This window comes from Lipophrys pholis (genome assembly GCF_963383615.2).
Source record: "Lipophrys pholis genome assembly, chromosome: 4".
NCBI classification, from domain to species: Eukaryota; Metazoa; Chordata; class Actinopteri; order Blenniiformes; family Blenniidae; genus Lipophrys; species Lipophrys pholis.
In genome coordinates this window covers 35277052-35302051 of record NC_137637.1, presented here as the reverse complement: position 1 = coordinate 35302051, position 25000 = coordinate 35277052, and the positions used below count along the sequence as shown (strand labels likewise).

The following is a 25000-nucleotide window of genomic DNA, read 5'->3' as shown; positions in this document are numbered from 1 at the left end:
ACACACACCTCATACACACACCACACAGACTTTACACACACCACACAGACTTTACACACACCACACAGACTTTACACACACCTCATACACAGACTTTACACACACTACACACACACTTTACACACACACTTTACACACACACCACACACTTTACACCCACACTTTACACACACTTTACACACACACCACACACTTTACACACACTTTACACACACACCACACACTTTACACACACTTTACACACACACTTTACACACACACTTTACACACACACTTTACACACACGACACACACTTTACACACACACCACACACACTTTACACACACCACACACACTTTACACACACACGACACACACTTTACACACACCACACACACTTTACACACACACCACACACACTTTACACACACTTTACACATACTTTACACACACTTTACACACACTTTACACACACACCTCATACACACACACCTCATACACACACCACACATACTTTACACACACCACACAGACTTTACACACACCTCATACACAGACTTTACACACACTACACACACACTTTACACACACACTTTACACACACTTTACACACACACCACACACTTTACACACACTTTACACACACACCACACACTTTACACACACTTTACACACACACTTTACACACACTTTACACACACACTTTACACACACACCACACACTTTACACCCACACTTTACACACACTTTACACACACACACCACACACTTTACACACACTTTACACACACACTTTACACACACTTTACACACACACTTTACACACACCACACACACTTTACACACACGACACACACTTTACACACACCACACACACTTTACACACACCACACACACTTTACACACACACGACACACACTTTACACACACCACACACACTTTACACACACACGACACACACTTTACACACACCACACACACTTTACACATACTTTACACACACTTTACACACACTTTACACACACACCACACACACTTTGCACACACTTTACACACACTTCACACACACACCACACACTTTACACACACACTTTACACACACGACACACACTTTACACCCACACCACACACACTTTACACACACTTTACACACACACCACACATACTTTACACACACTTCACACACACACCACACACTTTACACACACTTTACACACACACCACACACTTTACACACACTTTACACACACACTTTACACACACACTTTACACACACCACACACACTTTACACACACGACACACACTTTACACACACCACACACACTTTACACACACCACACACACTTTACACACACACGACACACACTTTACACACACTTTACACACACTACACACACACCACACACACTTTGCACACACTTTACACACACTTCACACACACACCACACACTTTACACACACACTTTACACACACGACACACACTTTACACCCACACCACACACACTTCACACACACACACCACACACTTTGCACACACACTTTACACACACGACACGCACTTTACACCCACACCACACACACTTTACACACACACGACACACACTTTACACACACACCACACAGACTTTACACACACCTCATACACATACTTTACACACACTACACACACACTTTACACACACACTTTACACACACACCACACACTTTACACACACACTTTACACACACACCACACACTTTACACCCACACTTTACACACACTTTACACACACACCACACACTTTACACACACACCACACACTTTACACACACACTTTACACCCACACCACACACACTTTACACACACACGACACACACTTTACACACACCACACACACTACACACACACACCACACACACTTTACACACACGTCGTACACAGACTTTACACACACGTCGTACACAGACTTTACACACACCTCATACACAGACTTTACACACACAACACACACACTTTACACACCACACACACTTCATACACTCTACACACACAAGTATACACAATTCACACAAGCTTTTCAAATGTAAAATATCAAGATACTTTATTCAACATTTCAACAATAGTAAGACTTATAAGACAATGTGATAATAAACATTTATTGCATGAATTTATGACTGAGTGAGTTTAATGTGGAGAAAATGATCTGTGATGAACTTTGTGCTGCAGGTTCGAATCCCAACAAGTTACGACAAACCAGGAACGTCCCAGCTGGTGCAGTCTGCCCAGGTACACACACACACACACACACACACAGTTCAGACTCCACGTATCATCACAAAATACGATATTTCTCTCTCTCTCTCTCGCTCTCTCGCTCTCTCTCGCTCTCTCGCTCTCTCGCTCTCTCTCGCTCTCTCTCGCTCTCTCTCTCTCTCTCTCTCTCTCTCTCTCTCTCAGACCGACAGTCTGGTGTCCATTGTTCTTCCCACCATTCATGAAGTGGACCTGTTCAGGTGAGCCCGCCACTCTTCCTCCACCTGCTGCTCAGGCCTGGTACTGCAGCTGAAGATTCCCGACATGAACAAATATTATTTACAAGGTTCATATTAGTAAAACTTTGTTTTGGATGGAGACATGAGGGAGTTTAACACCATGAGAGGAAGCCTGTTGATCAGCAGCGTATTGACTGTATTGATCGGCTTGGAGGGATTATTTAACATCCTGTTTGCAGTCTGCTGCTCAAACTGACCTGCAGCTCTCGTCCAGTTTCCCCATGGCTTCCTCCTCCCTTCATCCTCCCTACATCCTCCCTACATCCTCCCTACATCCTCCCTACATCCTCCCTTCCTCCTCCCTTCATCCTCCCTACATCCTCCCTACATCCTCCCTACATCCTCCCTACATCCTCCCTACATCCTCCCTACATCCTCCCTACATCCTCCCTTCCTCCTCCCTTCATCCTCCCTACATCCTCCCTACATCCTCCCTACATCCTCCCTACATCCTCCCTTCATCCTCCCTACATCCTCCCTACATCCTCCCTACATCCTCCCTTCATCCTCCCTACATCCTCCCTACATCCTCCCTACATCCTCCCTTCATCCTCCCTACATCCTCCCTTCATCCTCCCTTCATCCTCCCTACATCCTCCCTTCATCCTCCCTACATCCTCCCTACATCCTCCCTACATCCTCCCTTCATCCTCCCTACATCCTCCCTTCATCCTCCCTACATCCTCCCTACATCCTCCCTTCATCCTCCCTACATCCTCCCTACATCCTCCCTTCATCCTCCCTACATCCTCCCTTCATCCTCCCTACATCCTCCCTTCATCCTCCCTACATCCTCCCTTCATCCTCCCTTCATCCTCCCTACATCCTCCCTTCATCCTCCCTACATCCTCCCTACATCCTCCCTTCATCCTCCCTACATCCTCCCTTCATCCTCCCTACATCCTCCCAAAGCGCCGTGACAGAAGGGGCGGGGTCTTGATCCGGGCTTTTCTTCGCCGTGCAGGTGTTTCCACCCGGTCTTCTTCCACATCCAGATGTTGTGGGAGCTGGTGCTGCTGGGCGAAGCACTCGTCGTCATGGCCCCGTCGCCAGCGGAGTCTTCGGACACGGTTCTGGCGCTAGTGAGGTGAGCGGGCTTTCCAATCACTTTACACCCTGTTCCTCCTCATTCCTCGTGTTTTGGTGAATTCTGGTGAGTTTTACTGACATGGCGGTTTCTCTCTGCAGCTGCATCTCTCCTCTGCGTTACTGCAGCGACTTCCGGCCATACTTCACCATCCATGACAGCGAGTTCAGGGAGTACACCACCAGGACGCAGGCTCCGTGAGTACGCTGGACTAATGTCTTGGGAAGGGTGAATAATGAGTAAATCCTGACGCGTCAGACGCCTCCTTCACACTTCAGAACAGCCGGTTCTGGTTTTTACTCGGTGACTCGTAGCCAACCTGTTTTTTTAAACTGCAATTCCGATGTTTTCCCACCAGACGTTCATACGTGGAACCAATTCTGATATTTTTCTACATCAACTGCCTCGTTATTCACATGTGACTGAAGTCACTGATAAGCCCTGGAGGAAGCAGCTCCGCCAGAATAAAAGCTGTGCTTTCTTTTTTCCTCGTTCTTTCCTCCTCAAGTCGTCTAGATTCTGTCGCTCGTATTTAACAACTTCTGGGAAATGGATTGACATGCTGACCTGTGTTGCCAGATATGGCGGTATCCCCCAATTGGGGAGCCAGATTCTCTTATCTCTTAACTTTATTTTGTGCATTTGTGTGTTTTTGGCATGTTCTTTATTACACATATAGTATATATATATATATATATATATATATATATATATATATAAAAAAAAAATATATATATATATATATATATATATATATATATATATTTAGAGTTGTAACATGATTCCTACACAGGCTGAGATTATTTCTGGTTTTTATTGAGGCGTCTTGTTTTACCTTGTTTGGGATGAAACTCTGACAGACGTGGAGTTTAAAATGTAACGGGACCGAAAGACTGTCTCTGGTTCTGGAGCTGGCAGCGGATTGATCTGTGATTGATCCACGATCAGTGATTGATCCGTGATCTGTGATTGATCCACGATCAGTGATTGATCCACGATCAGTGATTGATCCATAATCTGTGATTGATCTGTGATTGATCCATGATTGATCCATGATCCATGATCTGTGATTGATCCGTGATATGTGATTGATCCGTGATATGTGATTGATCCATGATTGATCCGTGATATGTGATTGATCCGTGATTGATCTGTGATTGATCCGTGATCTGTGATTGATCCGTGATCTGTGATTGATCCATGATTGATCCGTGATATGTGATTGATCTGTGATTGATCCATGATTGATCCATGATCTGTGATTGATCCGTGATATGTGATTGATCCATGATTGATCCATGATCTGTGATTGATCCGTGATCTGTGATTGATCCATGATTGATCCATGATCTGTGATTGATCCATGATTGATCCATGATCCATGATTGATCTGTGATTGATCCATGATCCATGATTGATCCATGATCTGTGATTGATCTGTGATTGATCCATGATTTATCCATGATTTATCCATGATCTGTGATTGATCCATGATTTATCCATGATCCGTGATTGATCCATGATCTGTGATTGATCCATGATCTGTGATTGATCCATGCAGACCGTCGGTCATCCTGGGAGTCACAAACCCCTTCTTTGCAAAAACCCTGCAGCACTGGCCGCACATCATCCGCATCGGAGACATGAAGCAAGCAGGTAAGGAAGATTAAAGCCTCTGATTGGTCCACAGCAGCCATGTTGTTCACAGCTTCATCAGCTCAGGGTGGACACAGCCACAGGGGGTTCGTCCCAGGGAGACGTCTTCACACACATATTAGTAATCTGAGTAAATGTCGTCTCTAATAACTGATGGACTCTGATATTTCAGTAGAGAAATGAGGTTTATTGGATTAACAGACGATGTGCAATATACATGAAAACACAACCATCAAGTCAATGTTTAGTGCAGCCTTGTACTTTGTGGTTTTGAAATGTAGTACTTTTACTTGAATGTGTTTTCATAAAATTGGTGTACTGCGCTACAAGTTCAGTTGTACCATGGATTGAAAATCAATGGATTAAGAGGATTGCACTCTGGATATACAGTACTTGTACAGTACTTGTTTCAAGCAACATGGAAGCCCTTCGCCTGAGAATAAGTACTTCATTTTTATGCCAACTGGTAATGGCAGAGGCTTTTATTTTGACATATCCAAATCAGAACACTGTGGCATGAAGAGATTAGACACACAACAGTTTTCACTCACTACTGTAATTACTAAACTACTGTATTACTAAACTAATATTACTGAACTACAGTCATTCCTACTAAACTACTGTTATTACTAAACTAGGGTAATTTCTTAAACTACTGTAATTACTTAAACTACAGTAATTACTAAACTACTGTTATTACTAAACTACAGTAATTACTAAACTACTGTATTACTAAACTAATATTACTAAACTACTGTTATTACTAAACTAGGGTAATTACTTAAACTACAGTAATTACTAAACTACTGTTATTACAAAACTACAGTAATTATTTAAACTAGTGTAATTATTTAAACTAGTGTAATTACTTACACTAGTTTAATTACTTAAACTACAGTAAACTGACCTACAGTAATTACTAAACTACTCTTATTACTAAACTAGTGTAATTACTTAAACTACTGTAATTAAACTAGTGTAATTACTTAAACTAGGGACGTCCCGATCACACTTTTTGGCCCCGATACCATTTTTCAGAATTGAGTATCGGCCGATACCGATACTTTCCCGATCCAATACTTACATTACTATTGCAAAGATACTCAACAGTGTATTTTTGGAGCGACTAAGATGTCTGAAGCTAAAAGTACTATTGGTAGAAGCTTTGTTTACCTAGAAATTATTGTAAAACTCACTTATTGAATCAAAATTCTTCTCAGAACGACTGAAACATAAATACTCTCAGGCTCCAATGTAACTTCTTTGTGTATTAAATTCCAGTTTACCTTAAAGCAGTATGAGAGGTTTGACCTGAATGTCACTAAACATTTACATTTCAATGTGAAGTATAAACACTTCATTCCACTTCAAAGTGGTAAAACCTGTTTGACCAAAGTACTCTGAACATAGTACTCTCAAAAACGTATTCAGAATATCCCCGTCTCCCTTCAAACTAGAGGAACCTTCTGGGTTCTTGTTTCTCCATATCGCCCCCCTGAGGGGACTGAGCCTTTATTTTAAAGTCCTTTATTTTAAAATCCTTTATTTTAAAGCCGCTCTGAGTTTGCTGCTTCAGTTCAGCTTTTTCTTTAGTTGTTGTTGTAAACTGAGGAACATCCACACAATGAAGAAACCATCTTTGTCCTCCCGGGCCTCGCCCGTCTCACCTCACTATGAACACGACTCAACACCAGGCTTCAGGGCATGTAGTACACATGCCAGGCCTTTAGGGGCGCTGTGACTCACCAAACACAACAAAAACTCAGAAGACAGACCACATAGAAATATAGAAGTAGACTTCTGCACATAAACACATAAACCACTATATATAACTCTAGTTTTATAGGTCTATGGCCCCGCTCCGCCTGCTTCTAGCTTCTGCAGCTCCACCCGAGCTTCTAGTCCCTGATTGTTCTGGTTATTAGGTGATCGTTCTGGTCATTAGGTTATTGTTCTGGTTATTAGGTGATCGTTCTGGTCATTAGGTTATTGTTCTGGTTATTAGGTGATCGTTCTGGTTATTAGGTGATCGTTCTGGTTATTAGGTTATTGTTCTGGTTATTAGGTGATCGTGATCGTTCTGGTTATTAGGTGATTGTTCTGGTTATTAGGTGATTGTTCTGGTTATTGTTCTGGTCATTACGTGATCGTTCTGGTTATTAGGTGATTGTTCTGGTCATTAGGTGATCGTTCTGGTTATTAGGTGATCGTTCTGGTCATTAGGTGATCGTTCTGGTTCTGGTCATTAGGTGATCGTTCTGGTCATTAGGTGATCGTTCTGGTCATTAGGTGATCGTTCTGGTTCTGGTCATTAGGTGATCGTTCTGGTTCTGGTCATTAGGTGATCGTTCTGGTCATTAGGTGATTGTTCTGGTTATTAGGTGATTGTTCTGGTCATTAGGTGATCGTTCTGGTCATTAGGTGATCGTTCTGGTCATTAGGTGATCGTTCTGGTTCTGGTCATTAGGTGATCGTTCTGGTCATTAGGTGATCGTTCTGGTTATTAGGTGATTGTTCTGGTCATTAGGTGATCGTTCTGGTTCTGGTCATTAGGTGATCGTTCTGGTCATTAGGTGATCGTTCTGGTTCTGGTCATTAGGTGATCGTTCTGGTTATTAGGTGATTGTTCTGGTCATTAGGTGATCGTTCTGGTTCTGGTCATTAGGTGATCGTTCTGGTCATTAGGTGATCGTTCTGGTTCTGGTTATTAGGTGATTGTTCTGGTTATTTTAGATTGGCTAGATTTGCTGATCACGATCACTCACAAATCACCAATATCGGCCCGATCCGATATTTACTGATCTGATCGAGACATCCCTAGTGATTACTAAACCAACTAACTAAACCACAACAAACACTAACAACACTACCAGACAGTTCTAACCCACAATAACACCATTTAAACTCCCATGATGCATTGCAGCACAGCAGTTCAGGCCATCGCTTCACTGTTGTTTGACAGGGAGACGGTTTCATATAAAAACATGTCATAGTTTGGTCTTAAAGCAGAAGCAGGTAAAACTTCTACCATCTACTGCCTACTACTACATCTACTGTTAACCTGAGTTATTTCACTGAAGACGACACAACAAACCCTGAAGTGACGAGTTTTATCTCCGTTTCAGGAGAAATGATGAAACAGATGAAAGTGAAGAAACTGAAGAACCTCAAAACTCTGGACTCCAAACCTGGTGAGTATCTCCTTGACCGTCCACTAGGGGCGCTGTGTGTGTGTGTGTGTGTGGTGCAGCAGGTGATGAGTGTGTGTGTGTTACAGGTGTGTACACCGCGTACAAACCGTATCTCAACAAAGATGAAGAAATCATCAAACAGCTTCAGAAGGTACCAGAACTTTTCTCCAGCTGAAGGTTTTTCTGCTGCTCAGACTCTGAAAACACACTTCACACACTACTTATACCCTGAATACACATTTTACACACACCTTTCACTCTGCATACTAGGGTTGTTCAGTATACCGGTACTGTATTGGTATCGCGGTACTGCCGCCTTTAAAACGATACTGTACTGGGCCCGGCTGGTACCGGGATCTTTCTCCCCCCTCGGCGGCGGGCTGCTCCTCTTTCTGACTTGTTTTGGATGTTTTGGACAATCGAAGTGCAGAAAGCAGCGCGTCGCTTTATTTTCTTTATTTCGTTTTTTGCACTCCTGTTTCTTCAAGACGGGGAGCGCGAGACCTATACAACTTATATATATATGTATATAAATAAAAGTCGAAACAGCGTATTTTCTAAACAATCTTCTCCCAACCGAGCTTTTACTTTGAAAAGAATACCGAATGCACATGTGTAAATGTCATGGCGTTTGCGTCAATGTGAGAGTGAGCATGCGTAACTGACTCAAACGACCCGTGGAAACTCCGTAAAAAGTGATATCACTAAGAGAGGGGGGGGGGGGGGGGGAGTAACTTGTAGAAAAAAACAGGTACTAGAAGTACTATATGAAGAACTTTGGCTTCAAAACAAAAGAGCACAGTGTCTCTGAAGCTCCACTGTGTAAACAGTGTTAGAGAACACGTCTGGTCCAGAGTGGAAACACTACTAACCTGCTACACTACTAACCTGCTACACTACTAACCTGCTACACTACTAACCTGCTAACCTGCTACACTACTAACCTGCTACACTACTAACCTGCTACACTACTAACCTGCTAACCTGCTACACTACTAACCTGCTACACTACTAACCTGCTAACCTGCTACACTACTAACCTGCTACACTACTAACCTGCTACACTACTAACCTGCTAACCAGCTACACTACTAACCTGCTACACTACTAACCTGCTACACTACTAACCTGCTAACCTGCTACACTACTAACCTGCTACACTACTAACCTGCTAACCTGCTACACTACTAACCTGCTACACTACTAACCTGCTACACTACTAACCTGCTAACCTGCTACACTACTAACCTGCTACACTACTAACCTGCTACACTACTAACCTGCTAACCTGCTACACTACTAACCTGCTACACTACTAACCTGCTACACTACTAACCTGCTACACTACTGACATGCTACACTACTAACCTGCTACACTACTAACCTGCTAACCTGCTACACTACTAACCTGCTAACCTGCTACACTACTAACCTGCTACACTACTAACCTGCTACACTACTAACCTGCTAACCTGCTACACTACTAACCTGCTACACTACTAACCTGCTAAACACCTGAAGGACAAACACCCAGACGTGCAGAAGGAGTTCAAAGAACCACAGCTAGTAACTTGTATACCCATGAAAATATAGCTCTGGAAACAAATGTAAGCTATTATAAATATTAGTATTATGAATATAATATAAAATAATATAATATGAAAATATTTTATTATAGCCATTTAATCTTATAAAAAGTACTGCATAGTAACATACCATTTAAAGAATTTGAATGTGAATTAATTGAGAGGAAAGCCCCTCGAGATGCAACATCTCGTTTACAAGGGAGACCTAAAGACATCGGTCCTACTGAAGACAGGCTGGATCTAATGACATTTTATGTCTTCTCTTTTGATTTGGAAGTATCAAAAGTATCAAACTACATGGTGGTATCGGTATCGTGACAACACTACTGCATACACACTTCATAGTGCATTACACACTCCTCACATTGAAACAATAGTGTAAGTATGTATAGTAATATGTTTAATATTTAGAAGTGTGTGTAAAGTGTTTCGTACACAATTTTCACACACTTCACTTTGAAACACACTTCATGTGTCAAGTATTTGTGAGTAAAGAACAATATGCACTTTACACACACATACTTTACACTTAAACTACACAAACGACGGCTGTCACATCTGAAATAGTTGGACTTTATGTTGAATAGCAGCTCTCATGTATTTATATATAAATAAATCTGAAGTGAAATTAATCAGTTTTTATCATTTGTGTTTTTTATGGTAATAAAATAGTTTCAATGTTCATGTTTGATTTAAAAGAGAGTGTGTGTGTGTGTGTGTGTGTGTGTGTGTGTGTGTGTGTGTGTGTGTGTGTGTGTGTGTGTGTGTGTGTGTGTGTGTGTGTGTGTGTGTGTGTGTGTGTGTGTGTGTGTGTGTGTGTGTGTGTGTGTGTGTGTGTGTGTGTGTGTGTGTGTGTGTGTGTGTGTGTGTGTGTGTGTGTGTGTGTGTGTGTGTGTGTGTGTGTGTGTGTGTGTGTTTCAGGGTGTTCAGCAGAAGAGACCGTCGGCGGCCCAGAATGCAATCCTCCGGCGGTACTTCTTAGAGCTGACCCAGAGCTTCATCATCCCTCTGGTAACGTCGCTTCAGTTCAGCTTCTTTCTATCAAACACCAACTATTGGTGTGTCGGTCCTCATACACTTTACACAATGTGTACACACTTTACACAATGTGTACACACCTTTACACAATGTGTACACACTTTACACAATGTGTACACCCTTTACACAATGTGTACACACCTTTACACAATGTGTACACCCTTTACACCATGTTTACATACTTTACACAATGTGTACACACCTTTACACCATGTTTACATACTTTACACAATGTGTACACCCTTTACACCATGTTTACACACTTTACACAATGTGTACACCCTTTACACCATGTTTACATACTTTACACAATGTGTACACACCTTTACACAATGTGTACACACCTTTTACACAATGTGTACACCCTTTACACAATGTGTACACACCTTTACACAATGTGTACACCCTTTACACAATGTGTACACACCTTTACACAATGTGTACACACCTTTACACAATGTGTACACCCTTTACACAATGTGTACACACCTTTACACAATGTGTACACCCTTTACACAATGTGTACACACCTTTACACAATGTGTACACACCTTTACACAATGTGTACACCCTTTACACAATGTGTACACACCTTTACACAATGTGTACACCCTTTACACAATGTGTACACACCTTTACACAATGTGTACACACTTCCCACAACCTTTACATGTTGTTTTTCCTCCTGAAGACCTTCAGCAGATGTAAATAAACTAAACAAAAAGGCACTTCCTGTGAGGTTTACAGTCGATATGAGCTGAATGTTGTTAGAAAGGCTTTGACAGCAACTGACAGACTTTAGTTGGAGCATCTTTGGTTCATTATTGATTGTTCTTGTTCTGTCAGACTCATTATGTTACTGTGGATTCTGTTGGTTTTCATTGGCTCATGGTTATTCTGCCACCTGGTGGCAGCAGAACGTCATTACTGTTTTATTGATACTGGGCTGTTGGCTGCCGTGTGGGAGGGGGGGAGGGGGAGAGAGAGAGAGAGAGAGGGAGGGAGAGAGAGAGGGGGAGGGAGAGATCTTGTCAGTTTTTCTGTGATAGTAAATATTTCTGAGTATATGTAGTATGATTGTCCCTGTGTTGTTTCACTGAGTTGGAGTTGCTGATACCATGTAAATATTACCTTGTCATGAATATAGTTTGGGTTTTCTGTCACGTGGACAGTGTGCCAGCTGTGAAGAGAAAAGTTCTTGTTCCAACGGGTCAATGAATGTAGTTTCTGTCAGTACGTGTGAAGTGACTGCTCTGTGGTTGTTTGAGGGTTTGTTCTTTAAGTCCAGTAGGTTCGGGTTGTTGAGTAGATATATAAATCAGTGAGTGTTTACTTTGTGTCCTGGTTTTGATTTCAGACGTTCTGAATGCCGTTTGTTATTCTGATTCTGTTCGTTGTGCTGCAGGAACGATACGTGGCCAGTCTGATGCCCCTCCAGAAGTCCATCAGCCCCTGGAAGAGTCCTCCTCAGCTGAGAGCCTTCATCCAGCAGGACTTCATGAAGACTCTGGAGAAGGCCGGACCTCAGCTCACGTCCCGGCTGAAAGGAGACTGGATTGGACTCTACAGGTGCCCCCCCACCCCCCACCCCCCACCCCCACCCCGGCGTCCTGAGCATCATAACGACTGCCATGTTCTCTTCTCCCCCGTCTGAAGACATTTCCTCAAATCGCCAAACTTTGACGGCTGGTTCCGCAGCAGGAGGAAAGAGATGACGCAGAAGCTGGAGGCGCTGCACCTGGAGGCGCTGTGCGAGGAGGTAGAGTGAACAAACCCCCCAGTGTGAGAGCGTTTGGTTTACCGCTCGACTGGAACCAAACCTGTAACCTGTCACTGGTCTGATGGAACCAGGCTGAATGTATCATTGTTGAAGCTGCCGCAGGGTTCAAAGCCTGAGAATAAAGTAGGAGCTTATAGTCTGGACATTACGGTAAACTCACACTCAAAACTTTATCAAGGAGTTTGTTCTTCTATACTGGTGAGGACCTGACATAACGTGTGTGTGTGTGTGTGTGTGTGTGTGTGTGTGTGTGTGTGTGTGTGTGTGTGTGTGTGTGTGTGTGTGTGTGTGTGTGTGTGTGTGTGTGTGTGTGTGTGTGTGTGTGTGTGTGTGTGTGTGTGTGTGTGTGTGTGTGTGTGTGTGTGTGTGTGTGTGTGTGTGTGTGTGTGTGTGTGTGCAGGACCTTCAGCAGAGGATCCAGAAACACACAGAGGTGGAGGCGGTCGATCTGGTTCTGAAGCTCAAAGACAAACTGGTCAGTTTAAAGTCTCAGACTCCGTTTCTATGACAACGTTTCAAGTAAAAACTCATCGTGTTTTCGTTTCATAAAAGTTCCACGTTTAGATGGAAATGCTGAAATCGGTGAAGTTCTCCTGTAGGGCCACTAGTGGGTGCTGTTGTTAGTTTTAGTAATGAAACCACACACACACACACACACACACACACACACACAGCAGAGAACAATGAGCTCTAAACATTAATAGGAGAACACAGACATTCTAGTGGACAGACCACCAACCTGTCAAAATAAAACTACCAAGTTAGATTGTTATTATGGTGACTGTCAAAATAATTGTACCAAGTTGGATTGTTATTATGGTGACTGTCAAAATAAAAGTACCAAGTTGGATTGTTATTATGGTGACTGTCAAATAAAACTACCAAGTCCAGGGCAGTATATTAACTATTGTTAAGATGACAGTATTTCCTACTGCTGTAGTGCTCTTGAGCAGTCGCAGCGTTTAGGAAAATGACACAGCGATGGAGCTGGAAAGTTTTCAAAAACTATCACCTTGGGAGCCGTTCTCAAAAAGTTGCGTTTCCAGTGGCTCCGAGCAGCGTCACGTGTTGGAGGTTCTGTGTTGGAGGTTCTGTGTTGGAGGTTCTATGTTGGAGGTTCTATGTTGGAGGTTCTGTGTTGGAGTTTCTATGTTGGAGGTTCTATGTTGGAGGTTCTATGTTGGAGGTTCTATGTTGGAGGTTCTGTGTTGGAGGTTCTATGTTGGAGTTTCTATGTTGGAGGTTCTGTGTTGGAGGTTCTGTGTTGGAGGTTCTATGTTGGAGGTTCTATGTTGGAGGTTCTCTGTTGGAGGTTCTATGTTGGAGGTTCTGTGTTGGAGGTTCTATGTTGGAGGTTCTATGTTGGAGGTTCTGTGTTGGAGGTTCTATGTTGGAGGTTCTATGTTGGAGGTTCTGTGTTGGAGGTTCTGTGTTGGAGGTTCTGTGTTGGAGGTTCTGTGTTGGAGGTTCTATGTTGGAGGTTCTGTGTTGGAGGTTCTATGTTGGAGGTTCTGTGTTGGAGGTTCTGTGTTGGAGGTTCTGTGTTGGAGGTTCTGTGTTGGAGTTTCTATGTTGGAGGTTCTGTGTTGGAGGTTCTGTGTTGGAGGTGAAAGAAGCTGAAGTCTATGTTGTGGTTGTGCAGAACCAGGCGGAGAGGGAGCAGCTCCCGGTGCGTTCAGGGACCCTGTCTAAACTCCGGCTCCACATCGAGGCGGTGATCCAGGCTCTGCCCGAGGACCTGCAGGGTATTCTGCACAAGCCCACCACTCCCTGACCCGCCGCCCCTCGCCCAGCTTGTTCTCACGTTTCCCGGGAAGCGGGCCTCCTCCTTCCTCGCCGCCCGGCAGGAGTCGGACCGGACTGAGAGGACTCCAGCAGCCGGACGCTCAAACTCCTCAACCAGGCTTTTATTCTGAAATCTGAGTGAAGAAAGGAGCCAGCGAACATTTCACATCCATCAGATTGTCACTTTTTCTGTCCACAAAACGCCTCACCGAAGGTCCGACTGAGCCTGAGGACCAGGAGCAGGCGGCGCCGACGACATCAGCTGACCTTTGACCCCCCCCCCCCAGAGACCTGGACCAAAGAGAGTCTCTTAATTCTCTGACGAGTCTGGAGGATTTCATCCTTTTCTACTGAAACAGGTTTTTAAAGAAGTGCACTTCATCATGGACCAGTCTGACACACACACACACACACACACACACACACACACACACACACACTCTCAGCATTAAGCACCAGCGACTTAATAACACACTTCCTGCATCCAGGTCAGGTGACCTCCAGGTAGCCAATCACAGCAGCAGGAGCTTCCTGGTGTTTTTCATCAGACTGAATCAGAAACGGTTGTAAAAAGTTTGTTTTCCTCTTCAGGAAGACTGAAGTGACAAAGACTCACAATTTCACCAACAAACAGCGAAGCCGAGTCTCACTTTTCTGTTGATTCACTGCAGATTTAAAAACTTTTATTTTAGGGTCAATTTATCAGGATTACAGTTTCAACAACACGTCATCATCTCAGCTTCCTGTCGGGTGAATTCAGCTTCACAATGAGAAGAAGAGTCGACATCCAAGGATTAAAAAGTGACGTTGTTCTGACGGCCCGGCGCCGTGTCGGATTCACTCCTGATCACCTCCAATCAGCCGTGACGTCACGTCTGTCCGTCTCACAGGAGTCCGTTCCTGTCCAAATGAATTTAGTGCTGATGAAGCAAACTTACTTCTGTTCTTGAACGACGTTTATTATCGGGGAGAAAATAGCAAATTCACAGTTTTGGTGACAAAAAACACTGATGAGGATTTAAAAACCAACTCGGGTAGTTTGAGTCGATGATCTGGTGCCTTTACAACCAAAGATGGATTTTTCTTTGCAAACGTGACATTTAATCCCATTGAAGTCAGATTAAATCTCAAACTGTGGTTAAATGGTTTAGATTTGTCGGCCTTTATCTGGTTTCACTCTTTACTGAAGCACAATGTTCTGAACACATTAAATATTTCCTCTGTTTTTAGATAAACTCGCTGCAGTTACTCTGCAGCTTCACTCCCTAGTTCACGTTTTACCGTATTCTCTGGACTATAAGGCCTCGTTTACACAATGTTTTCAAGTGAAAACTTGAGTTGCACTTTGGGTTCCTGTTTGCGTCTCACCCGTATCGGCAGCAGCAGGGATTTCACCATCGCCTGAATAAACATCCATAACAACTTAACTTTCAAATGTTTCTCACTTTATATCGCTTCAACTTTCAATCTGGTGGATTTTTTTGACGTTTTTCTTGCTCTGCCAGTCAAACGCAGCAGTCATGGAGGTTTTCCTGTGGCGGCTTTCTGTTGTCGTACAGTGACATCTAGTGGTCACACGTGGCATGCACCATATAGTTCAATCAGTACGGCGCTTTTTAAAATGTTTGTAAAGTCTTGTGAGCAGCAACGACTGAAAAGTAACTTGTAATCCAGAAAATACGGTTTGTGTTGACAGTTATTCTTCAGATATCAGGAGCAAAAACGAATAAACTATTTAAGTAACTTGGCTGCCGTGTTGCAGCAGATATGTTGTATAATAACCCGATAATCTGTTTTGGATATCGACCTTCTTTAGGCTGTTTCTCTTCTCCGCCCTCACATTATGGATCTGATGCTAAACCGATCAATTCTCTTCATCCGTCTGTTTGACACTAATAACCACATGTAAATATATCACATGCCACTAGAGGGCGCTCACATAACAAGTAACTGTTTCCAGGATGGCTCTGTGCCGTGACAGCGCCCCCTGGAGTTACCATTATGTATTGAAGACATTGAATGGTTTTCAACAATATATTTAATATAAGAGAGAAGTGACTCGATATCGGGTGACCAATACAAACACTCACGCAGACGAAGCAGTGCTCTTTCTCTCGGCTCCAAATAACACTAAAGGTGGGCTCTATTGTTCAGGCCTGAAGCTGAGCTGAACTCCAGGATGGACTCGGACGTCCTGCAGCTTCTCAAACAAACATTCCTGAGCAGAAAACCTCCTGAAACAAAAACAGGTCAAGATTTCACTGCTTCCATAACGACGACTTCCACTTTCCTCCGGAGCAGTGAAGTCATTGACCATTTTAAATTCTCCATCTTGGCTTCATGTAAACGGGTTTTACAAAAGCTTCAGTCGTGTTCAGCAGAAACCTGTTTATTAAAAAAAAATAGTTTTATATTGAAAACAAAACTAATATTTTGTACCTTTGGGTTTTTAATGAATCTGAGGAGTTTTGTACATGAAGGTGTGAAATAGAAGGTGCGCAGGGATTATTTTGCTACGTTGAATTTATGAAAATAAACATGAGACATTCTGAAGGAGCAGATTTAAAACACACACACACACACACACACACACACACACACACACACACACACACACACACACACACACACACACACACACACACACACACACACCCTGTGTTTTGATTGGAGACACTCGGCTGGTTTTCACACGACGGCCTTCGTTCTGTTGTTTTCTGAGTTTGAAGTATTTCTCCTCTTGTTTGCTTCTTCCTGTACTTCAGTATTGTAACATTTAGGAAATATATAAATCTGCACTGCAGCTAATTTGAAATTCCGTCAGGTTTTCACTGAGGCCAGCAGCTCTTCACAATAAAACTCACGTTGAGGTTTTTCAGGTCAAATCGGGGGAAAAACACAAATTCCCCTTTTTAAATGTAATCGTTAGCGTTGACGCTATGCAGGCTAGTTAGCTCGCTATTAGCCGCTAATTTATCTGTGAAAACTATTTCCTGATGAAACGTTCAAAACGCTTTGAGAATAAATTAAATTCTTTTGTTGCTTTTCAGGATTTCTTCTGTCACTTTAATTTTTACTTTTTTTTAAATGAGTTTCATGTTTTTATTTCAATAAACAAACGGATTCATTCATTTCGTCTTTTGTCTGTTTTCTGTTTTGCACCGATGAGGAAACTCTTCACTTCCTAGATCTTTATTGTGAAAGTAAACGACGGAAAAGGATTTCCAGCTTTGAGGAAATATTGACTTGTCGCTCACTAATGAGTGTAACGTACTGCAAATACTCCAAAGTATATTTGTTTCAATCAGAATATCTCATCATATTATGGTCCTGTTTTAAACACGATGCAGTTTGCATGCCGGGCCACCAGTTGGTGCTGTTGGTTGTTCCTGCGATCAGTTTTCATATAAACGGGACAATCGGATGTTGGACTCAGAAACTAGAGCTACACTCGGTAGAGCGCAGAGCAACGCCACTTTGCAACGTTCAGGTTAAGTCATGTTCTGTTGGTTCCCATTCTTTTGCATTACCTGAACAATGGCCTGTGATTGGCTGAGAGTGGAGAAGGGGGGCGGAGTTAGCAGTGTGCGGGCTGATGGCTCACAGCGGAGGATACAATGGAGGGAATGTCTTCCCTCTCCAGCAGCTGATCCATTTCCTCATCCAATGATTGATCCTTGATGGTGACAAATCGTCCCTGAACCCTTCAGACAATTTCTAGGCGGAATTAAGAAAATACTCCCAAAAACAAAATCCACTCACCACAACCAATAGTCTCAAACCTTCTCATATACTAGAACTGCATTATCTACCTATACCTGCGTGTAACACCTCCGAGAGCAAGGGGGAGGGGCCTAGACGTAACAAATACATACAAGCAAACCAGTAAATAGATCAACTAGAGCTACACTCGGTAGAGCGCAGACCTTCTTCAGCACCACTTTTGTTTGTGGAACAGAGTTAGCATCATTAGCATGCTAGCCGTTAGCTCATATCGACGCTAACTAGCCTGTCAGGTAGCTACGTCACTGTGAAACACTGAGCGTCTCCATGGCAACAGATGCTGATCTCCTCCATGAGGAGCCTCTCTCATCTGCTTTGCATGAGAAAGTTTTAAAAGTTTTCTGGGATTTATTCAGAAACGTTTAGCCGTTAACCTCTTAAAATCTACTTGGTCCTTGATGACAAATCATGCTTGAAGTTTCATGTAATCGAGGTTAATAGTTTTTGCTAAAAGTTGGTAAAATACATAGAAAGCAATGAAGAAATAAATACACAGAGGAAAACATTAAACTTCGCCTCAACGTTTGTTGAAGGAAAAGTTTCAATGTTAAGAAGGTGAAGCCGCCGCCGCAGCCCTGGTTGGTACTGATCAGGTTTCCATGACGACAGTGTTTTCCCAATGGGAAGTTGGGCTTTTCCCATTTCCCAGCTATTCATGACGAACCCGTCCTGTGGAGGAAGTGGAAAAAAGTGACAGAGAAACAAAATTGATCAAAGATAAAGAGATTTTAATGGATCAATAATCTCTGAGAAAAGCTTTGATTATTTTCCAGGCATGTTTTCAGAAAATCAGCCGTCCCTTCGTCTGGTGACTCTCCCCCAAACTGAAAAGCTTCTGAGGCGACTTCCTCTTCCTCAGGTGGCTTCCTCTTCCTCCTCTTCCTCCTCTTCCTCCTCTTCCTCCTCTTCCTCTGACTGGCTGCTGAGCCAGCAGGTTGTATTCGTCCTCCAGCAGAGAGTTTTCTCTGTTTGAGTAGCTGATGTAGGACCAGCTGAGGAGGGAGCCGTACTGAGGCCTGCACACACACACACACACACACACACACACACACACACACACACACACACACACACACACACACACACACACACACACACAGTTAAACGCATTTACTGAACATACAGAAACCAACTCACAAATATAAACACAACATCATATCTCCTCAAACACACACACACACACACACACACACACACACACACACACACACACACACACACACACACACACACACACACACACACACACACACGTACCCGTAAACACCTCTCTTCATGTATTGGTAGACTTCCTTATAGCGAAGCGGATAATCCCAGAGCTGAAGATCCGTCACCTGACCATTGAAACCTGGAAAGTCAATCACAGGCTCACCTGACCACTCACACTGACCACACACACACACACACACACACACACACACACACACACACACACACACACACACACACACACACACACACACACACACACACACACACACACACACACACAGGAGAGTGAGGAGAAGTGATTTCTTCCCTCCAGCTTCATCAGTTTGGCTCCTGGTCAGCCAACATGGCAACCTGCTGTTGAGCTGCTCAGTGACTTCTGTGGTCGTTAAAATTGCCTTTACAAAGTAAAGCTAATGACTTCCTGGTAGTTCTACAAGCCGTCAGGTCCTTTAGAAAGAGAAACGTTGTGCCTTCATATGATTCCCCTGCTGCAGCGGTAAGGCAGTAGAAAAACCCCCAAACGGAAGTAAACAAAAGTGTAAATTTTGCTGAATATTTTTAACGAGTTTCAAATGAATGAATTAAATGAACGTGTTATTTCTGACAGCACTAGTTTATAGTCATGGTAGTTTTGGCTGCGTGGAGGCGCTAGCGGAGTTCCTTGAAGCTACACTGTTTATGTAACAACAAGCTACTGTACACAACCAAAGTACCAGTAATACAGTTTCCTGCTCATTCTACTGCATCTCTAGAAGAACTGTGAACGCTGCACTCTGTGAAGGAAGACTCCAGCGACAGAAGAACCAAGAGGATTTCCAGTGATTGACCGACAGAGTCGCTCCTCACCCGAGACGGCAGCATCATCCTGACGCTCATGCTGGAATCTCTGAAGAGCTGGGTGACGTTGGTCCTGCTGTCCATCGTCAGGCAGATACTCGTCCACATGTTTTGCTCATTGTCGTGCCAAAAATTGAATTTAGGTGTCATCCTTATGTTGTAGAACTGGTTACTGACAAAATAAGGTCCAGAGGCAGGTCCAGAGGGAGAGCTTGACAGCTCCACACGGTTTCTGTCCAGACTGAGTCTGAAGATCGGGAAGTAGTCTGAAGAATCAGCCATGTACCGCACACACACCGAGAAACCTGCCGGGTTTTACAAGAGACACCAGGGACATCCAGAACACAAAGTCAAGTTTCATGTTTGAAAGTGGATCTTTTCTTACATAAAGACGGAAACAGAACCAAGGAATACACAGCAAGGGTACACCATCACCACCATCACCACCACCATCACCACCACCATCACCACCATCACCACCACCACCATCACCACCATCACCACCACCACCATCATCACTACCACCACCATCACCATCATCACCATCATCACTACCACCACCACCATCATCACCATCACCATCATCACCACCACCATCACCATCACCACAAGGTGCAGAATCATGACAACATATACAATTATCTACATTAGACAAGGATTGACAATAACACATGCTTTAGCACACACACTCACAGAAACACACACACTCACAGAAACACACACACACTCACAGAAACACACACACTCACAGAAACACACACACACTCACAGAAACACACACACTCACAGAAACACACACACTCACAGAAACACACACACACTCACAGAAACACACACACTCACAGAAACACACACACACTCACAGAAACACACACACTCACAGAAACACACACACACTCACAGAAACACACACACTCACAGAAACACACACACACTCACAGAAACACACACACACTCACAGAAACACACACACACCCACAGAAACACACACACCCACAGAAACACACACACCCACAGAAACACACACACACACTCACAGAAACACACACACTCACAGAAACACACACACACTCACAGAAACACACACACCCACAGAAACACACACACTCACAGAAACACACACACACTCACAGAAACACACACACTCACAGAAACACACACACACTCCCAGAAACACACACACACTCACAGAAACACACACACACTCACAGAAACACACACACACACTCCCAGAAACACACACACACTCACAGAAACACACACACCCACAGAAACACACACACACCCACAGAAACACACACACCCACAGAAACACACACACCCACAGAAACACACACACACACTCCCAGAAACACACACACACTCACAGAAACACACACACACCCACAGAAACACACACACACCCACAGAAACACACACACACTCACAGAAACACACACACCCACAGAAACACACACACACTCACAGAAACACACACACCCACAGAAACACACACACCCACAGAAACACACACACACTCACAGAAACACACACACACCCACAGAAACACACACACCCACAGAAACACACACACACTCACAGAAACACACACACCCACAGAAACACACACACACTCACAGAAACACACACACCCACAGAAACACACACACCCACAGAAACACACACACACTCACAGAAACACACACACACCCACAGAAACACACACACCCACAGAAACACACACACACTCACAGAAACACACACACCCACAGAAACACACACACCCACAGAAACACACACACACTCACAGAAACACACACACACTCACAGAAACACACACACCCACAGAAACACACACACCCACAGAAACACACACACACTCACAGAAACACACACACACCCACAGAAACACACACACCCACAGAAACACACACACTCACAGAAACACACACACCCACAGAAACACACACACTCACAGAAACACACACACACTCACAGAAACACACACACACCCACAGAAACACACACACCCACAGAAACACACACACACTCACAGAAACACACACACACCCACAGAAACACACACACACCCACAGAAACACACACACACCCACAGAAAATGGTTGAAACAGGAGACAAACTGCACAAAGGAGATCCTCAAGAAAAGCAGACATCCCGTCACTCAGAGGCACAGGTGGAGTTTTCACTGCTCCTCTACTCAGGAAAATATGGTACGACTGCGATGTGGGCGGAGTCATCGGAGCTTTTCCCCGTCGTACGACTAAGTAATCCCCTCGATATGATGTGGAGCGAACATCCACTGGATATCAGCTCAAATAATAAATGAAATAGTATATATTTCTATATGTTTATTAATAATATTACAAAATGTGGATCATTACGATGGTGCTTCACTGTGCGGTGTTTCGGTTCCACTGGTGCCCCTGTTAACTGGTGACTTCTGCCACCAGCTGTTAGCAGCAGTGATGGTAAAATAAGACGAACAAACGCTACGATTCTTTAAACGAATGGAAATGTGGTTAAACGTTGTTCTCCAGGACAGCTCCGGGTTCTGGTCGAGTTTTTAACATCATTTAACACAGTCAAGTCAAGTCGAGTAAGGCTGAGGAGGAATTAGTGGAAAAGCTCCATTGCGACTATAAAGTGATTCCAAGAAACTGCAAACAGACATAAAGCCACAAAAACTATTGAAATACAACACATTGGACTCATACGTCTCATTAAGAGACACGAAAATACCAGGAAAGAGGCACACAAAGAAAAATCGACAAAAGAAACACAAAGAGATGTCGGACTCATTTACACGACAGTCTTTTCAAGTGGCAATGCAGGAGGTTTTTTGCATTTTGTTTTCACGACAATGGTGATTAGAGCCACTGGAATCAGGCTCCGCCTCCATGGAGACGACAGAAACGCTGCCACTACTCACCACTGTCATAGTCAATAGTTCTTCTGCACATGCTCAGTAGAATGATGACAACAACAATGTTGGAGAGCGTCAGGACTCCCCGTCCATATTCTCCTGGGACTTGGTACTTTTATTTTGACAGTCACCTAAATAACAATCCAACTTGGTACTTTTATTTTGACAGTCACCATAATAATAATCTTACTTGGTAGTTTTATTTTGACAGTCACCGTAATAACAATCTAACTTGGTGGTTTTATTTTGACAGTCACCGTAACAACAATCTAACTTGGTGGTTTTATTTTGACAGTCACCGTAACGACAATCTAACTTGGTGGTTTTATTTTGACAGTCACCGTAACGACAATCTAACTTGGTGGTTTTATTTTGACAGTCACCGTAACAACAATCTAACTTGGTGGTTTTATTTTGACAGTCACCGTAATAACAATCTAACTTGGTGGTCTGTCCTCTGGAATGTCCGTGTTCTCCTGTTGTTAATGTTTAGTTAATGTGTGTGTGTGTGTGTGTGTGTGTGTGTGTGTGTGTGTGTGTGTGTGCTTTCAGTACTAAAACTAACAACAGCACCCACTAGTGGCCCAACATGAGAACTACATTGTTTCAGGCATTTCTGCCGGTTCCATGGTTTTCAAACCGCTGCTGTGACGTGTAAACGAGGTCGTGACCAGAGATCAAGAGACACCGGGACACAAAGAGACACCGGGACACAGAGAGACGCACCGGGACACAGAGAGACGCACCGGGACACAAAGAGACGCACCGGGACACAGAGAGACACCGGGACACAGAGAGACGCACCGGGACACAGAGAGACACCGGGACACAAAGAGACACACTGGGACACGGAGAGACACACCGGGACACAAAGAGAGACACCGGGACACAAAGAGACACACTACAACACATTAAATCCACCAAGAAACACATGAAGACGACAGAGCGACAAAAATGAGGAAAATAAAGCTCTGTGAGGTTCTTGCCTCTGGTGGGGGTTGCTGTGGTCCAGGGAAAGGTGGAGGGGGTGGGGGTAATGGTGGTGGGGTAGGAGGAGGTGGAGGAGGTGGAGGAGGAGGAGGAGGAGGAGATGGCGGAGGAGGAGGCCCCAGGGGAAGAGGAAGAACCGGGGAAGAAGCAGACCCCTCCATTATTCTGAGACAACGTGAACATCTTCCCTGTTAAATCCATTCCGGGCCCACCTGCAGAGACACATCAATACCACACTCAACTTCCTGTATTTCACAATAAAAGATGACCTGATGTCTTGACGAGCCGTCTCCCTGACGTCCCCACAGTGCGGCGCACTGTTCTCAAGTTACATTACTGCTTTGACTTGTTTACTGTTGCCATAACAACGACATACCACATGACAACAGCAGATGTTGCGACATGCCCAGACGTGACATACTGCTCTGATACTGCTCTGATACTGCTCTGATACTGCTCTGATACTGCTCTGATACTGCTCTCATACTGCTCTGATACTGCTCTCATACTGCTCTGATACTGCCCTCATACTGCTCTGATACTGCTCTGATACTGCTCTGATACTGCTCTCATACTGCTCTGATACTGCTCTGATACTGCTCTGATACTGCTCTCAA

The 25000-nt window shown here is 43.8% G+C and overlaps 2 protein-coding genes across 3 annotated transcripts in view; one reads left to right on the top strand and one right to left on the bottom strand.

The window, feature by feature from the left end:
* dennd6a (DENN/MADD domain containing 6A) overlaps positions 1-14751 on the top strand; it is a 23824-nt gene extending 9073 nt beyond the window's left edge. Inside the window, exons 8-19 of one of the 2 annotated variants that reach the window (XM_080461230.1) lie at positions 2190-2249; positions 2421-2476; positions 3480-3602; positions 3704-3799; positions 5164-5258; positions 8384-8449; positions 8536-8600; positions 10957-11046; positions 12479-12642; positions 12730-12832; positions 13254-13328; positions 14496-14751. In XM_080461230.1, coding sequence (XP_080317356.1) covers positions 2190-2249; positions 2421-2476; positions 3480-3602; positions 3704-3799; positions 5164-5258; positions 8384-8449; positions 8536-8600; positions 10957-11046; positions 12479-12642; positions 12730-12832; positions 13254-13328; positions 14496-14627 — 1125 coding nt within the window. In that variant the 3' untranslated portion in view covers positions 14628-14751. Of the gene's footprint in view, positions 1-2189; positions 2250-2420; positions 2477-3479; positions 3603-3703; positions 3800-5163; positions 5259-8383; positions 8450-8535; positions 8601-10956; positions 11047-12478; positions 12643-12729; positions 12833-13253; positions 13743-14495 lie in introns of those variants that run through there. The other variant, XM_080461231.1, reaches the window with a different exon arrangement.
* A 2544-nt stretch (positions 14752-17295) lies between these two features.
* The window catches only part of LOC308108372 (uncharacterized protein), a 10232-nt gene continuing 2527 nt past the window's right edge, over positions 17296-25000 (bottom strand). The window contains exons 2-5 of the mRNA XM_080461232.1: positions 24380-24595; positions 20480-20775; positions 19679-19806; positions 17296-19437 (exon numbers count right to left, since the gene is read on the bottom strand). Coding sequence (XP_080317358.1) covers positions 19203-19437; positions 19679-19806; positions 20480-20775; positions 24380-24595 — 875 coding nt within the window. The 3' untranslated portion in view covers positions 17296-19202. The remainder of the gene's footprint in view (positions 19438-19678; positions 19807-20479; positions 20776-24379; positions 24596-25000) is intronic.